Source organism: Mangifera indica, chromosome 10 (assembly GCF_011075055.1).
Source record: "Mangifera indica cultivar Alphonso chromosome 10, CATAS_Mindica_2.1, whole genome shotgun sequence".
NCBI classification, from domain to species: Eukaryota; Viridiplantae; Streptophyta; class Magnoliopsida; order Sapindales; family Anacardiaceae; genus Mangifera; species Mangifera indica.
The window spans coordinates 331,034-349,839 of record NC_058146.1 but is presented as its reverse complement, the minus strand read 5'-3'; the positions used below and the strand labels follow the sequence as shown (position 1 = coordinate 349,839).

Here is an 18,806-nt window from a genome sequence, read left to right as displayed (position 1 = left end):
GATTTTTGTTATTTCGAAAATATTAGGAAACTTTGGTGATTTGTTTAAATATCAGGGGTTGAGGAAAATAGAGGCAGGTGGGTGAGGTGAGCGAAGCTCTAGGCGGGTGAGGAAATTAGAAGATGAGGAAAAAGAAACAATGAATGGGCTAGGAAGGGAGAGGAGAGGAGAGGAGAGGAGGCGAAAAGAGGCATGGTCCACAACACGCCCGCGTTTTTTATATAAAATAAAAATAATAAATGTTGGCGCCATCACCACCAATTCTTAATTTTATTTGACTCTGAATTTGCCTTGCACCGGTTGTTACTCAAGTTTTGAATTTAAATAAATAAAATAAGATTATTATTAACACTTGTATTTAAAGGTCAAAAAAAACATTGAGAGCTGATGAATTAGTTCTTGTTTCTTGAGTACATTCAGTGATCTCTACAGTGAATTATTTACAAGCCATATTTAAATTCTTATTTTTTCAATTTTAGACGAATCATAGAAGAAGAAGGTCATCATTAAATTAACTTGTTTTTCAAATAATTTTCTTTTTCTTTTTTAAGTTTTGAACCTTCAAACAAAAAGCCCTTTACTCCAACCACTATAGAGATAATCCATCCTGCTCTGTAATTTCCACTGCCCCACAAAATCCGCTTCTCTTTCTTCACACTTATCGTACATTTCACGTCCTCTCTGTTCTCTCTCCGTAACACAAATTACAATGGAGAGTTTCGCCCTCCACTCTCTCTCCACTGCCACCACTTATTCCTTCTTTCTCCCCTCTCGATCCTACCTTCAATCTCCCCAACCCATCTTCAAATCCCCATCACCCATCCTCCGAACACTCTCCAATCCCCTTCTCTTCACCCCACTCTCAAAACCCCACAAACCCAATTCGCCATCCCACTTCACACTCCACTCCTCTCAAATCGAGACGTCATCCACCGTCCCGGCTACTCACACGACTCCGCCACCTCCACCACAAGGAGCAAAAATCCTCCCTCTAATCGCCTCTATTTCAATCGGTCTCATTCTTCGTTTTGTCATCCCTAAGCCGGTTCAAGTTAGCCAACAGGGCTGGCAACTCCTCTCAATCTTTGTCTCCACAATCGCTGGCCTTGTGTTGAGCCCATTACCGGTTGGCGCGTGGGCGTTTCTGGGGTTAACGACGTCTATAGTTACCAAAACACTTACGTTTTCGACTGCATTCAGCGCTTTCACCAATGACGTCATATGGCTGATCGTCATTTCCTTCTTTTTTGCACGTGGGTTTGTTAAGACGGGGCTGGGGGATAGAATAGCGACCTATTTTGTGAAGTGGTTGGGGAAGAGTACATTGGGATTGTCGTACGGACTGACTTTTAGTGAGGCACTTATTGCACCGGCTATGCCCAGTACAACAGCGAGAGCTGGGGGGGTTTTCTTGCCAATTATTAAGTCATTGTCGTTGTCAGCTGGGAGTAAGCCCGGGGATTCCTCTTCAAGGAAGCTCGGCTCCTATCTTATTCAGTCTCAGTTTCAGGTTAGTGTTCTTTTAACTCTTAGTTTATTTCTGTGGGTTTTATCTTAATTTTTTATTCACAATGCAAGTATTTGTGCTACTAAAACCATCCCAGTAACGGTGGCGGGATGCAAAACCCTGTTGTATATGTTGTAATGTGTTAGCGTTGCTGTATTATGCATATGTGTTGTTTGGTGGATTGGCTTTATTTATTATCTGTTTCTTTATTGTTATGACATTCACGCATTTTCTTTCGTGCCATTGGAAGGGCCATGGGTGTTTGTGGCTGTTGCTGATGTTTAATCTGATACTGGCTTGGACCTGTGAACAAATTGCCTGTGTTTTCAGGGAAGAAAGATATTTGTTTAGTAGATTTTTTTGTTTGCTTATAATTTGGAAATATAAAATGTACTTTTGTTTCGAAATCTTGAACAAGTTCTGGTACTATTTTTCCCCATATGTTCTGGATGATAATTATATATCCATGAAGTTTTTCTTCTCAGGTTAGGCGACATATTCAAAAGATCTGTTTTGGCATATCTATGATGAAATTAATTGCTTCATTTTTGTAAAGAAATTTTATTCTTACTAATCTATATTATTTTTTAAAGTTTTATATTGGATAGTGAAAAATAGCCTTGTTTAATTGATTTCTTTCTTGTTCTAATTTAATCAGTGTGTGAATACCTGTCAACTATATATTCTGTTGACATCTTCAATATGTTGTTTCGCTGAACGATTATGTGTATGTAAAACAGTCTGCTGGAAACTCTAGTGCTCTATTCCTTACTGCTGCTGCTCAAAATTTACTATGTCTCAAATTGGCTGAGGAACTTGGAGTGATAATTTCAAGTCCTTGGGTGTCTTGGTTTAAGGCTGCTACTTTACCTGCTATTGTTTGTCTTTTAGCCACTCCCCTTATCTTATACAGCCTCTATCCTCCTGAAATCAAAGACACCCCGGAGGCCCCTGCTATAGCTGCAAAGAAGCTGGAAAATATGGGCCCTGTCACGAGAAATGAATGGATCATGATGGGGACAATGCTTCTTGCAGTTTCCTTGTGGGTCAGTGGGTAAGGATTATCTCTTAAAATCTCATGAATTACCGGAAATGTTCTTAATACATAACAGTCAGAATCACCTATATGTGACATATATGATATAACTAGACAATTGATGAACATAAACCTATAAGAAGTTTGTTAGGATTAGGATAATAATGGAAATAATGGAATTGAATTAGTAATTGAAGATTAGGATAATTTTTGAATAATGGAACTCCAGTACTTTACAGAACTTGGGATTCCTCATTAACAGAGGATGGACAAGTTCGTATCTTTGTGCAAACATTCATCATATTCATTTAGAAAAATCAATTAAATTTTGTTTTTTAGTCAACAGGGAATGGCCTGATACAGTTTCTGTCATACCTGTATATGTAGAGATGCTCTTGGAATACCAAGTGTTGTAGCTGCGATGATTGGTTTATCAATACTTCTTTCGTTGGGAGTCCTTAATTGGGATGATTGCCTAAGTGAGAAATCAGCATGGGATACCTTGACTTGGTTTGCTGTTTTGGTAGGTATGGCCGGCCAATTGACGAATCTTGGTGTAGTAACCTGGATGTCTGACTCTGTGGCCAAGTGTCTTCAGTCTTTCTCTTTGAGCTGGCCAACTGCATTTGGTGTTCTTCAGGCATCTTACTTTCTAATTCACTACATGTTTGCAAGTCAAACTGGCCATGTGGGAGCTTTATATTCTGCATTTCTTGCCATGCATTTGGCAGCTGGGGTGCCGGGTGTATTAGCAGCACAGGTTTTGGCTTATAATACGAATCTTTTCGGTGCTATAACACATTATAGTAGTGGACAAGCTGCTGTATACTATGGAGGTCAGTCTTTGTTACCCCACATTATGTTTATTTTCTGTTCACTTATATAATTTGTGAGTTCTCTTTAACGGTTAATTATAAATCTGAGTTATTATGACTTTGGTTGATGCTTTGGAGAAGGAGATCAATTTCAGAATCTTTTTAAGTAGCATTTTCTTCCATTTATGTAAAATACATTCTGCTTTATCATGACATGGTGACTTATAATTCATATCGGAATATTCTACCTTTTTTCTTCTTGGGGTCTGAACTATTCCACTTGCTGTCATGTAACAGCTGGTTATGTAGATCTTCCTGACGTATTCAAAATGGGCTTTGTTATGGCTGTCATCAATGCTCTCATCTGGGGAATAGTTGGAACTTTCTGGTGGAAATTTTTGGGACTCTATTAATTCTTAACTCATTGTAAGTAATCCATGTTGTATGTTGTATTTCAGGGAAAACTTGAGCCCATCATTTTTTGTCAAAGAAAATTTTGGTGACATCATCACTTTCTGAATTAGAGGGATTTTTCTGTTCTTTTTTCTGGAAACTATGATTAGAGGGATTTTTTGTCAACAATAGTGTTGCCGCTTCAATTATGCATGAAGTCTTTCATTTTGGGGCACCGTTAATGTGACTATATTCTCTACAGTTTGAGCATGCTTATTGGTTCTGGCTTTGAAGAAATGGCATTGCAGGAGTTTCACAGGAGAAAACCATCGAAGCTCATTTCACATTGAAGAACCGAGGGTGACAGGGAGTAAAATTTGTCATGTACAAACGGTTGGTTAATACAGTTAAGTATTAATAAATATATAATAATTTAATTATATAATAATACATCAGATTATTTATAATACTCTTCCAAAGAGGGAGGATTGATTGAATGATAATAAAAAAACCTAAAAGCAAAAACCACATGGCGTTTTAATTATACGACTTACTGCTTCAATTAAGCCTTCAATTAAAATAAACTTTCCAGAACAAAAATATAATTTCTATACATCACTTTAACATTAAAGGGCTGGTGTGGATACAACTTTGCGAACAAAAATTATCCTCACCACCGCACGATTTCATCCTCACAAGTCTTCCATATTGGCAACGTCTTCCATTGATCTCAGCTTTTCAAGAATTATCCTTTCTTGCTTGGCATCTATGGAATGTTAAGTATTCAAGAATCATTTATCCATGCAGGTGAGAGATTAAATTATACACCCTAACCAGACATATCTATGTCTTCAACCTACTAACAACATTATTCTGCAATAAGCAAACTTTCAGATGTGAACAATAATGGCAAGGGTCACTGGATCCAATCCTAATTTAAGTTCATCTATGTTTTGAAGCATTTCGGGACACATAATTCATATTTATCAGCATGTGTCACAAGTATAATCTATACTCAAGAAAATCTTCAATCATGATTATATCTGCATGACAAGGATACATTCCAGATCAGGGTTTTCTGTGAAATTAGAGTGTAAGGCATTCCCTACACTGTCGACAATAGCTGAGGTAGTCATTGATGATTCAATGCATAGAATTGCAGTTATGGCATCTAATTGAGTAACCTCATTTCTGAACATAAGCCTTGCATGAGCTGCAACACTCAAAGGGTAACAACTGCAATGGGAAGAAATGGAGTCCACAATGGATGAATGAACAAAACAGAGGGCAACATACCTTGGGCTAGGCGTATCAAACTTTCCAGCATTCGCACAGTTGTCCTAGCTGTAATGTTGAAAATATAAACCAAAAAAATATAAAAAAAATAAATTGATAATTGTCATTTAGCAAAAGGGATTTACTGAAGAACCTGCATTTTGAGTTCCAGATCGTCTTTGAAGTTGATAATAGCTTGAGATGACTTTTTTTGCCTCCATTGTAAGGACTGGCTTGAAGTATCCTTTTACAAAGTGAATGTACCTACGAAAATTTGCAGTGGGTTAAGATCCTTGCCTTACCTTAAAGAGATACTATAGCTTCAAAGTAAATCACATGTTCATAATCGAGTCATTAGCCACAGAAAGTAAAAAACATCAAATGGCGTCAAAGAAACTAGCGAACAAATGTAGTTCTAGATATTTTATAAGGTTTGATAGTGAAGAGACCTTCTGGACCCGCTCAAATTGGACACTAAATCACATGTCATTCTCCATCAAGGGAATGACTTACCTGCGAAGCATTGAAAGTGGCCAGACATTTCCTATCTGTTCTTCATGCTTTCCTTTATCTGGTTCTCCCTGCATTCATTCACAAGCCAACCAATATTTGGATTTACTCAAATGCTTCAGTTTAAACATACACGATATTAGGTGCATATTACCTCAGCAAGAATGTGAGATGATACAACTGCATCCCATTCAGGATTTTTTGTGTCAAGAAGGACAAGGACTATGTCAAATCTGCTCAATAAGGGACCAGAGAGTGTTGTATTGACCGAGAGCGCTAGACTGGGTTAGGAATGTTACAATCCAATCACATGTAAGAAATAAGTCAGATCCACTCAATTACGGAACAAAAAGTGCTGTGCTCACAAAAGGAGCTAGACTTGGTTAAAAAGGGTATAATACAAAATATGTAAGAAATAAGTTAGATGAAGGCTCAGACAAGACTACAACCTTGAAGTCCTAGAAAGTATTATGTGAAGAGTAATGTTATACATACACACTTTTGGCATACTATTTGTATACATAGATAATGAGTCATCATATGATCGGATATCATTTTATCTTTGATTCAAAATCATCCAATCACAAGAAGATACATCATCTGTGTAATCAAATTGTATACTAAAAGTTTGTATGTATAGTTTTATTGTTATGGAGCATGAAAGATATTAGCATAATAAAAAACAATAAAATTATATATACTTATAATGAATACCAATTTGAGCACCAATAGTTATGTATCATCATATGATTGAATGATTTTGAATCAAAGAGAAATAACTCTAAATCACATGGTGACACATCATTAGTGGTACCTGAATTGGTATTTATTATAAGTATACATAACATCACTCTTCCAAAAATTATAATTTGAACCATTATGTCAAATATTCAGAATGAAATGGATACATTGATTAGGATCATAATGCCCTTTGGGATTTGTTGCACCGAATACAATGGTCCTAGTACTTAGAGTGGTCACAAGGCCAGCCTGGAAAAAAAAAAATTATTCAATGGCCATGCTTACACTTGGTGCCAAATATATCATAATATAAGCATATTAATTTTATTCTCAAAGAATCTTAAATGAAGTGGAAAAATAAATAAAAATTTATTAGGATCACCAGTGAACTTTTCATTTAAGCTAAATATGCAGAGAAATATTATAGAATATAATACATTGAAACATAACAAACATGCCCAAAAATTTAAAAAAAAAAAAAAACACAATTATGTTGTAATACAGAGAGGGCTACTGCTATATGAAGATGCAAAACAACATCCATTAAAATGGGATATAAAACAGCATAAGTTCAATTTTTTTTTAAGTTTATGTATAATCTAGCAACAGAAGAGAACCAACCTACTCATTCTACATGGTAAGAAGTATGGCATGATTGACATATTTAGATGATTTAAATCAATTATTTTATTGCTCGAAATATATATTCCATGATTAACTAGGCTATATAACACAAAAAAGGGACACCATTCAAAAGGTTGTATTCAGATGATTCACTCTTTTTCCATTTTTCTGGGTTAAAGAACAGTGGTTCCATGTCTAGTCATTTTTCCCATGTATGGTCCTGATGTTTCTCAATGAAAGCTTGGTAGTGAAATCATGGAATGAAACCATTTACAGTTGGTTAAGATGTGATAAAAGGATGTTGATCACAAAGCTATGCCAATTTTGAAGTTTATTTGCAAACCATCATTTAAGAAACTGTTCTACCTTGGCAACACTAATAGTTTGCTGCTCCATTGCCTCGTGTATTGTTGCTCTGTCATGTTCCCTCATGCTGATTAAAGAAGGAAAACACAGAAGAAGGAAGAATCCAAGGTTAGCTGCATTTCAAGCACTAGGAAACAAGACAACCAACAGTTGCCCTGATCCCAGTTTAAGGCTTTGCAAATCTGGCATAACTCTTAATGATTAAAATAACTGTGCCAAGAAATGAGTTTCAAGCCAAATCTCATATCTCTATTGGTGAGAAGAATATGCAAACATCAAATTCAAAAAAACAAATAATCCCAAGCAGCAATTAAGAAGTAAAACTTCCCCTAACCGGGAAACAATGTATATATCTGATATCAAAAGCAAAAAAGAATCAGAAGCAAAAGTTTTCAGGTTTTAACATCATTTTTTATGTGATAATTATTTGACATGAAATGAAGCATAAATGAAAATACTGGATTGGACAATCCAGGATAGATACAGCATAAATGAAAGTTAATCAAGAGTTGTTTTATGCAGCCATTCAAAAGGGACTACCTATCAAATTCGTCAATGCAGCAAAGACCTCCATCAGCCAAAACGAGGGCTCCGGCTTCTAACATCCATTCCCCTAATGATATCATAAAATGATTAGAATATTATGTGACCTCCATCAGCCAAGACAAAAATAGATCATTTGCAAAATGTGTATTATCCAAAGATTTCAAGTAAACCTCAAATGAATATTATGTGACATCATGATTGACTAGGGAGCACCGACACAATATTCCACACTAAATTAACTCAATCTCACTTTTTTTTTTTTTAATTGTAAGCTTTGATGAAACAAAGGGAGATGATATATAAAATACCAACAACTAAACAAAGTGAAAGCTTCTTGAATTGACATTAATCACACAACCTGTTGATCAAAACGAAATGCAACATGCCTAAGAATCAAGTCATCACACATTTGGCCTTAGATTCATATAAAGGATGAGTAGTAATGTGGGTTAACAGTAACAAATTTCACATCTAGCATATAAGAACTTAGTTCTTTTGGACCCTTAACTAATTAGATGTATTTTAATTGACAGACATGAAGCCTAAAAGCAAATCTACGAGGGTTAGACCCAAAATAAGCAATATTAACTCACTTGGTCTGAGCTATTACCACTAGTATAAATGGTAAGCTCATGAGTTGATTGAGCGATGTGATGACATAATGACAATGCAAGGTCTACAAAGTGGGGAATCTATCATCTCTCACATCACTTGTTAGTGAAATTTTGGATCAATTTAGGTCCTCTCAACTAGTTAGACATTTGGTGAAGGATGCTTATATAAGCCCAAGAGCAATTTTGTGTAGGCTAGGCCTAGAGTGGATAAAAATCTCTTCGGTGGGGTTCGGGCTATTACACATAAGGCCATAGTCATATCTTACAGACATGAATAGTAAATACAATTCACTATTACATCAAATGAAAGTGCAATGGGAGTTTGGTAATGGTCGAATAGAACATTCTATAGAATTCAAGCATTAGATTAACATATGAATCTGAAGTGCAATAAGGTACATTCACTTAATTTATACAAAAATACGGTTAAAGATAAATGTCCAAGAGATCAAAACTAAGTTAGTAACATGGACAATATGATTGCTTTCAGAAACAACTGAGGAATCTAGTTAACACTGACTAGGAGAATAGTCAGTATAGCTTGCCTTCAAAAGTGATAAGAGGAAAATCACAGCAATTGAGATTTAAAAGTAAACTTCTTCATAGAAAGAACAACAAGAACAAAAATGAGCTCAGGGTGAACATAAACAAGGATTTAAAAAATGAGATCACAAATATAACTTGTTTCTTTATCATCTATATTCTCATTTTCCTATCAACATTGAGAGAGAAAGAGAATAGATTACAAGGCTATATTAGTAAAAACTTGTTTTGTGAAAGAAAGAATCAATATTATTAGTGGAGATGCTACACATGATCAAATGAAGGCACAAAGCAAATATTTTTGGAAGAATGAAAAAAAATTGCGGGGGAGCATAAATGGTCACCTTAGAAAAAAAAATGTGAAATTTTTTAGCAGACCTCTTTAGCAGTTCCTTAAAAGGTGAGAAAAACACTTGATTACTTTCAAAAGTGGGATGACACTGACAAAATCCCCATTGCACTTTAAAAAGCTAAAGTAAGTAGATTTGTGTAAAATTAATCAGGTGCATGATGCTCTCAAGTAGTTAAACACACACCATAATTAGAGGTCCTAGATGTTTAAATTGTGAAACTAACAACCAAGAACTAGGCAAAGTTTTCAAAAGGAACTTGTTGCTTGATGTGATAATAAGGAGCGGGTAGCAATCATAACAAACAGCAATGTCCTAGTCAGCCAAAATGCAGGAATGAAGAGCTTACAAAAGGTACACAATAGTTAAGAGGCAATTAGGAAAAACAAATCCAAGGCTTATGATAAATTGTATTATAGATTTGGGACTAATAAAGGAGAAAGATACTTACAAACTAGGCAAGCTACAAGAAAGAGAAAAGAAATTTAAAACAGGTCAACTTTAAGAATCGTAAGGTAAAGGAGACTACCAGAAAAGTGTGGATGTGTTATTGTGGTAAGTTGCTCAGTGTGAATCAAATGGAATATTTAGGAGATATTGTTAACCCCAGGAAAGTAATGAATCTTAAGTACATACAAAACTTTAGGAAATTAAAAGTGAATAAGATTTTGACGAATAGGAAATTAACAGTGAATGGGATTTTGAGAAAGATGAAAATATCAAACAGTACAGGACCAGATTGTATTCTTTCTAAGGTCAGGAATGGCTGGGTGAAGTTTGGATGGTAGTGTTGATAATTTGTGTGCCAATATTTTGAAAGATAAAAGATGTCTCATCAACCTGGCAAAAACACCCCATATTCTTGTCTATCTCACCAAATGTTTTTGAAATTTATATGGGAAGGTGTGATCAAGGATAAGTTAACAAGTGATAAATCAATTTATTTTTAAGACAGGAAGATCAATTATGATTTCTTCATTTCTTCTTTGGATTTTAACTTAGAATAGAATGAACCTCAAAATGACTTTTGTCAATTTTAAGAAGGAATAACACAACACTTTAAAAAATATTATGGTCAGTGTTGAAAAATAAAGGCATTTCCATCATATACATTAACAAGAGTAAACACACAATTGGTGACAATTATTAGGAGTTCTGAGAAGCAAATACCAGTGAGTCCTCAGTTAAAATTGGTTTATACCAAGTTTCTGTTTTAAATTATCATCTCTTCAGTTCTAGTACAGTAAATTCAGAAGACAAGGACTCCCCCCCCCCCCCTTAATGTATTATATGTAAGCAATGTAGTATAATAAAAGAACTTGGAAGTATCAAGACAAAGAAAACAACTGATAGACACAAATGATATTTTTGCTAGATATTCATATTCTAGGTGTGTCAGTTAAGCCCAGTGACTTATCCTAGAAGAACTAATATTGAGATGTGAAGGAACATCATGAAGAAACCAGTTGAGAACATGTTACTAATATTCCGGATATTCTAACATATTGATTCATTGTGAAGCGTTATAAAAAGTTACCTCCATCCTTGACAGCAGTAACAGTCAATCCAGCACTAGTGCTTCCCAACCCAGTAGTGATAACTGATCGGTTACTTAACTTAGCTGCAAATTTCAGGAACTGAGACTTTCCAGTACCTGTATAATATAAATGTTGTCTTCAATACAGTTATCTTAATTTAACAAGTATTATTTATTTTACAAATGTTTTGTTGGCTCTTAAAAGACCTAATATAAAAATGATATATATGTATTTGCTTGATGATTATATGTGTGTGTGTGTGTGTGTACACACACACATCTGTATATACAATTTTAGGGGAAAAACATAGCAATAGTTAATTTAGTGCATGATGTTTTTTTTTTCCAACTAAGATATAAAACACACCAAACAATTAACCAATTCTGGGAATGTGAAAGCAAGTTATTGGATCAAATAAAAACATTAAAAGTGTATTAAATACTGAAAAATCCATTTCTAGCCAGATTTTTGCCTAGTATTAATTTTTCTAATGCAATTATGTGAAGCAACATACACTATGTGAGGTAATGGTTATTAGCTTAAATAGTTGCGTCCTTACCTAATAACTTAAGTTTTTAAATCAGAAGGTAATCTAACATGGTGTTAGAGCCAAGTTGAAACAAATGCTCTAATGATAAATCCCCCAATCATTTTAGTTAAAGTATAACAAGCTGTGCTTATGATTATGATTGCATTTGTGGTTATGGTTATGTAAACACAGACAAGTACACGTGAAGGGCAATATTAGACCTTAAATACTATAGCTAGGACCTTATCTATAAACTTAAGCTTTCATGTTAAGTGATAATAAGCATTTTTTGAACAGTAACTGAGACAATTCAGTTTAGCTACCAAATGTAGGTCCTCAGAACCATTATAAAATTAAAGCCTATCATGAAATTGCAGCTTAATCTAATCTATTTCCCCTTTCTTTTGTGACTTGTGAGATTGATGTAGAATCATTACTAGCTAAGGAATTGAACCTATGTATGAGTACAAACTACCTGGATCACCAACCAGAAGCAAGTGAGACTCTCCTCGAACCTTAGTCCCAGAAGCATCGACATGTTGAACACCTCCAATTAATGTCAATGCAACTATAAGAAAAAAATGAATTAAGCAGTCATATGAAATAAAAATTACGAAACATCCTAAAGTTAAAATTAAAAGAAGCAACACATACTGACCAAAAAAAAAAAAAAGGGAACACAACATTTTAAACTTTGATTACATAAATGACAGATTGACATCCAGAGTTTCTATCAAGATTTTTGAAACACACACACATCTAGTAGTTTAATGGTTAATAGCAGCAATCGGTTTAGGGCGGTTTCCATTAATCTTCTAAAAAATTATTAAACTTTGAACAGATCACGAAAACCCTATTAATCTAAACTTAGGCCACTATACAAATTGAAAGTTGAAAAGAATGTAAAAGATACATGACATGGGAAGAAGATGTACCTGCCAGCTTAACAGTGAAGAGTCCAAAAACTTGAGGGCAAATGCCACGTAGAATAGCATTTCTCCCTGGTGAAAATAAAGTACTTTTTTAAATTTTACAAGAACAATAGATACACGCAGAATACTTTACAGGGAGAAAACATCTAAATTATCTTCTCGACAAAAGATCCATTAGATGGCTGATATAAGTCAATCTTTCTCAATAAGAAATCCACTGGACAACCCACACATATTATCCTAAGCTTTCTATTAATTTCATAATAGGAAAGAAATAAAAAAATTTTACCTTTAAGTGGGGTATCTTTAAATTCTGTCCAGAACTGCTTGAATTGCATGATAATATCATCAGGGATATCAATATCTGATTTCAGCTCATTAGTTCTCCTAAAGATGAAATGGATGTAATTTAAGAATAATGAAAAGGACAACAATTTAAGGATGCAATTTTATTATAAACTCAGCTTCCCACATTGTAAAGCAGATACTGGTTGACACACGATCTAAAAGGTGTTATAAGTGGCAGCAATTGGGTAATATTCTAGCAACAAGCATAAAGGCCAAAAGTATGCAACAACAAGAGTGACTTAAATGACATTAGAGAACTAAAAATACAAGAGGGGTACTCTAGCAAAAAAGGATCAAGGCAGGGAGGAAGCCATAATTGTGAGGCTTTAATAAGTAGTGGCCCTATATTAAGCTGATTTGCTAAAAAGTGTTATGATAATAGAATCAAGTCATTGAGAATCAGGGCTTCCATGAGTTCAACTTACCTGACCATCTATTAATTTAAATTATAATAATGAAGGTTTGGAATATACTTTTTGGAAGCAAAGATTTCTTTAAATTAACTTTTATATGATATGACCAACATCATAAATACTGATATGTTAAATTATAATACCTTGTTTGCTTTAAAAAAAAAAAAAAAACTTATTCTGAATTTGCCCAGTCAAATTTATCAATTTTTTGTTTTTTTTAAAGAATGTACCCAATAAGAAAAACTGAACCTTTTACCTAACATGATTAGCGATTAATACAGGATCCAGGTCACAGCGCACATCTTTTAAATCAGGAGACCACTTTGCTGTCAAAATGCCAGTCACAATGATATCATCTGCAACCGTCCATCACAAAGAAGTACAACTTAATCCAAAGCAAATATAATGTTAAAAGAAGAATATCCATGACAGAAGTTCCATACATGCTGTTTAAAAAACCTCTTTCTAGAAACAAATAAAAACTGAAACGAGAAAAAAAGCTATTGGAAAAAGCAAGCAGGCACAAGCAATGTAAAATAACAACCTAATGCTCTAAGGAGAATTTGGTCCAAACAGCTGATAGCCTTAGCATCCGGTATTCAAATCCAAATTTAATTCAGCTGAAAATAACATGTACATACAATGGCCTAGTTTTACACAGATATTTCCACAATACCAGTCTGATAGTTATTTGGTAGTGATTGTATGCTCTAAATTCAAAAAAAAAAAAATTATGGTGGTGACAAAACAGTGATACTACTACCAAGTCATGCTTCCAGTGTTGTTGATGGTGCCAGAGCATGCTGGTATAATCATTATCATTGACATGGAAATGGTGGCATGACATAAATCACTTTGCCTTCATATTAGTATGCTGCTAATCATCACAATATAGTATGTTAAATTCCACAAATATTTACATATGGCCAGCTTTTTGATTGTAGAAACATTTCATCATGATCATAAGTTGGTGATACCCTGTAAACCATCCTATTTTAATGTCAAATTCCACTTACAATCAAATTAGTGAAAGCACAAAATACATTCCGTCAACAAGACTCTCTTTTACTCAACTCAAAGAAAAGGTGGAATATAAGCACAAAAAGCTGCAATCTACAGTTTTTTTCCCAATTTAACACATTTGTACCTCTTTCAAAGAGAGAAATCTCTTAGGCTACTATAGATACTTCCCTCTTTTCTGTTTTCCAAAGGATGGTAAGTTGAAATTTTGCAACAATGGGCATCTTTATTTGTTAAATTGTTAAGAAGGTTGAAATAAAGTCCATATGACTCTATTGATCTATGTTCAAGGACCACAAGGCTGACTTGGCCTGTGGGCAGCTAATTTAGCCCAGAAACCTGACCATACTAACCACAATATAGCCAAGGTTGCATGGCAAAGATTGGTTTCAAGCAAAAAGACCCATGCCATCCTGAAAACTGGATTTTGACATACAATTCCAAGTTGAATTTTTTTATATCTGATCAGTAAAATAATATATGGAATGGAAAATAGATGCTATCAACCAAAATTTTCAAAATTTTACATTTCATCTATTAAAACTAGAATAACACATAAATGATATCAAGTCTATACATGAAGATACGATTATAAAAAAAAAACAGAAATAATAACAAAAAACCCAAAGAAAAATGAACAATTTGGGCATCATACAAACTATCAAGTCATACCTCCAGCCTTAACAATGTCAACAAGATCATCCTTCAAAACGACCAAAATTGAACGAGGAATGACCCCAATACCCAAAACCTGAGTACTTTCTTGAATTTTGATTTCCTGATAATCGTGGCACATTATAGTATTTTCTACATACTGGAAATTTGTCCCTTCACAAGGTTTTGACTTCTGTCATTAGGGAGAACAGATAAGTTATCAAATTCTAGAAGGGTACATCACTAGAATATACCTAAACCTAAAGCATATAACTGAACTCCAATACTCATTAGAAAAGAAAAATTAAACAATATAACTGTTACGAAACAATCAAATTCATTCTTCGATTTTTCAAATCCCAATCATAATGCACAGTATTTCACAGCAAATTCTAGAAATAATCATAGACATAGGGCTGATGTTTACACACCATATAGGTATCAGCAACATCAGGTCACTTTTAACTAATTCATCTTCATATTAGGCAAACACTATTAAGGGCAAAAAATTTATGAGACTTAACCTGGCATGGATTAGACAAGCAACCTGAGAGGGACAACTGGATGGTAGTAGTATGGAGTTCCTTGTTTCCAACTCAGGATAAACTGGAAACCTACAAAGAATCATTGTGAACACAACTGATGATCTACTATTAGCAACAGCCAACCAGGCTTTCATAAAGCATGCATCTTATAATCAGATGCTTTAAAAAAAATATCACCATATGCTGGAAGAAGACGTACAGCAATGTAATAGCCAATGCTATTGTCTTTTGCAAATACTAAGTAGAAACTAGTAGACTGAATCCATAAAAAAGTATTTATTTGAGAGTTGTTCATGTTAACATAGAGCATAATGGATCAAAATGGAAATTCCTTTTTTGGATAAAAACTAAAGGACATCTATGCATGCTAAAGATGTATTCTAATATTACAGGAAGCTAGCTAATCCACTAGTACTATAAATTTGATACTCGTGCACTCTCTTTTCAGAATTTACAATATTTGCAAGAAACAAAATCAAATTTAAAGTAGAATTATTCTAACAATACATGAGGATACTGATAGTAGTACATCATTGATCACTTATGACTCTCATCCTTTTTTAAGAGTGCTGCTTTCACCCAAGGGTCTCCCTATATCATTTCCCTTCCTCAATTACATAAAACTTGTATATTGTCAGGAATTTATGGAGATCAGCTGGAAAATCTCTCTAAATTTGAAATATCAGAAATGTTCTATTTGGCAAATTATTCATAGCAAAACTATTTAGTTCTGTACCAAATTACATGCATAAAGTTAGAAAACCCAAAAGGATTCTTCAACGATTTGGTTAAAAGATAACATATTTGGAGTAAGAATGGTCAACCACTTAATCATCATAGTCAACAAGGCCACTAGCTAGTGTGGGTTCAGAAAAGTTCAGTTCTTTGTCGATAGCTTGGGAAACAACCCTACCCTTTAAATTATTCGCATAGGTGGTCACTGTTGACATTATACCCTTATATGTACCTGTCATCCATCATGTCAACAATATAACAGGTGATTTTCCCAAAGGATAATGCTGGGTCATACTTGCACCATGGTTAAGACACTGGGATAAGTATTAAAGTCATTTACCTTGGATCCTAACCTGTTGACAATTGATGTTCCCATCACTACACTATGGCCAATTATCGAAATTCAGTCATTTACCTTGGATCCTATTTATGCTCATTGCATCATAACAAGAAATGAAGTCACTAAAAAATTAGATAATCATTAATGGTATCATAGCAAGCATATCAAACTCCAAGAATATAAAATAGAGAAATATGAGAAATATTTTTTGAATTTTGGTATAAGCATGAGCAGGTAGAATTCAACAAATCAAACTTACATGTGTTTGCACTTCTTGCACATGTATGTCCTCTCCCCTTCATACATTTTGGTTGATCCTGACCGGATTACAGTTCCCTTAAGTGTTAGAAGAATCCCATGGTGCTTCACTCTCACACGTCCAATACTTGGAAATGTTTCTAAGAATATTTTAAATTCAATCATCAAGAAATCATTCAAAACAAAAACAACAAATGCAAATTCAAAAGAAAGAAATAAACAAGCTGAGCACATGAACAGAAACAAACCAGGACATTCAAGCGGAGAACCACCAATGTTGATACGAACACAAATGAATTTCTTTTCAACTCCTTTCTCAGAGAACTTTAACTTGTCAAATATCATTTTCTACATACACTCAAGCATAATACCCAAATCAAAATCATCAACCATAAATTTAGACTAAAGGCTTACAGGAGCTCAAACCACCCAAATCAAAGTTTTCGGTATAAAAAGCTAATACTGACAAATTAAGATAAACCCATAATTTTGTCTCCATCTTTAGCTTTTCCAGATAAAAGAACAATCCAGTCAAGAAACACTGATTTCGTAATGATGCTGCTTGGTCACTTAAACTGGTTTTCTAAGTTCAAGTCTTAAGTCCGTTTATAAAAGAACAACACATTTATGAACTCATTACCCACATCCAATTCATCAATTTAATGAATTAAAAATGGAAAGATCAATAACATGCCAGCAAAAATAGAACATACATGAGCCCAGATGGCAGCATCATCGAAGTTACGCAAGTAGCGAGTTGGTTTGGAAAAGATGAGATGGGCAAGCGGAGGATCCTCGTCCATTAGCTCTGCATAACTAAAGAGAAGAACGACAGAAATTTAAGTTAATTATAAAAAAAAAAAAGACTGGGTCGATTTTAGGTAGTTTGAAATATATACTCGACGTAGAGAGGGTAATGGAGTTTGGGATCTGGAGAAAGCGTAATGGAGCGGAGCTGATCGGAATAGTGGCGAACCAGAAAAGCCGCCAGAGATTCCAAGTGAACGGGCACATTCTCAGTCTCCATCGACGGATGGGAACGGGGAATGACGGCAAAGCTTGTGTTTGGGCGGGAACAAGGATATTTATACACGTTAACCTTTTATCGTGCATTGACAAAAACACCCTCATAAAAATCAAATTTTAATTCATTGTCCTAGTTTCCGATGAATCTTGCTCGATTGCACCACATAGTCGCTGTTACCCTTCATCATGGCTCTTGAGATTGTTTTCAAAATTTTCAATGACATTTCAGCTAAAAAAGAAAAGGGAAAGGTTAGCTTTCACATTCTATTTCAATCAATTTACACAGTAAAAAAAAAAAAAGTATTGTATTAATACTGATTATTTTGAAATTTTGAAAGAAGTGTTTTTGGGTTTTAGAATGAAAGACATAGATTTTGTGATTATTTAGATGATTAAATTGTGAATTTATTTGAGAATTTGAAGTGTGTTTTAAATAGGTTACATGAATTTGAACAAATTTTAAATAAATTAAATCAAATTTGACTTAAAAATTAAAGTTTAGTGTGTTCACTTAACTTCTAAGAAAGTTTAGGAAAAAGTTAGTTATATTGGTGATTTTATCGTAATTTTTTATGTTATACGTGAAATATTATAAGATAAATAAAAAAAAAAATTGGGGATACTAAAGTTTAACAATAAAGAAAATTTTAAAGTTTTATTTCAAACTTTGAAGAAAATTAACAAACTTGTTAAACCTTGAAAATGGAGTAACAAAATTAACAGATTTATTATAATGTCCCCTTCTAACATTAAAAGGTATAATTTGGAGTGTGTATATAAATTATATAAAATATAAAAAAAATCATTGATTTGAGAGACAAAAAAGCATTATCGGAGAAGAATAACTCTGACAAAGAATCACGATTGACATTAATGTCAAAACTTACCTCAATAACGATTCTTCTTCTTCTACTCAATCTATTCTTCTTCTCTAGCAAATTTTCTCTTTTTCCAATGACTCTTCTCACCTTTAATGTTATTATGCACCAACCAAACTAAAGCTTAGACTTATCATTTTGCATTTGAACGGGCTTCATCTAAACTCGGGTCAGCTCAGCTTAAATCTTCCCCCAAGTGCATTTTAGTAAATTACTCAACCTATTTGTATTCAACCATTCAGCTTCAACAACTGAGAAAGCTGATGAAAC

General features: G+C 34.0%; 2 protein-coding genes across 11 annotated transcripts; one reads left to right on the top strand and one right to left on the bottom strand.

Moving 5' to 3' along the window:
• Positions 1–553: 553 nt before the first annotated feature.
• On the top strand, positions 554–4,191 carry LOC123227051 (dicarboxylate transporter 2.1, chloroplastic-like). Of its 2 annotated transcripts, none has more exons than XM_044651674.1 (5): positions 554–1,510; positions 2,248–2,561; positions 2,931–3,379; positions 3,656–3,784; positions 4,060–4,191. In XM_044651674.1, the coding sequence occupies exons 1-4, from the start codon at positions 710–712 to the stop codon at positions 3,769–3,771; spliced, it is 1,680 nt and encodes a 559-aa protein (XP_044507609.1). In that variant the 5' UTR covers positions 554–709; the 3' UTR covers positions 3,772–3,784; positions 4,060–4,191. The 2 variants fall into 2 exon arrangements, with proteins under 2 accessions (XP_044507609.1, XP_044507608.1); XM_044651673.1 differs by having other exon boundaries at positions 555–1,510; positions 4,014–4,191.
• A 90-nt stretch (positions 4,192–4,281) lies between these two features.
• On the bottom strand, positions 4,282–18,744 carry LOC123227050 (probable DNA helicase MCM9). 9 transcript variants are annotated; one of them, XM_044651665.1, is made up of 21 exons: positions 18,546–18,744; positions 17,532–17,887; positions 17,346–17,448; positions 16,881–16,980; positions 16,634–16,772; positions 15,302–15,368; positions 14,773–14,947; positions 13,337–13,436; positions 12,609–12,706; positions 12,323–12,388; positions 11,860–11,955; positions 10,858–10,974; positions 7,808–7,880; positions 7,268–7,334; positions 6,445–6,526; positions 5,691–5,812; positions 5,540–5,607; positions 5,181–5,290; positions 5,048–5,095; positions 4,812–4,964; positions 4,282–4,517 (listed from the first exon to the last, which is right to left on the bottom strand). In XM_044651665.1, the coding sequence occupies exons 2-21, from the start codon at positions 17,657–17,659 to the stop codon at positions 4,444–4,446; spliced, it is 1,986 nt and encodes a 661-aa protein (XP_044507600.1). In that variant the 5' UTR covers positions 17,660–17,887; positions 18,546–18,744; the 3' UTR covers positions 4,282–4,443. The 9 variants fall into 9 exon arrangements, 7 of the variants coding, with proteins under 7 accessions (XP_044507600.1, XP_044507601.1, XP_044507602.1 ...); XM_044651666.1 differs by having other exon boundaries at positions 11,863–11,955; XR_006504426.1 differs by having other exon boundaries at positions 4,812–4,972.
• Between the last annotated feature and the right edge of the window lie 62 nt (positions 18,745–18,806).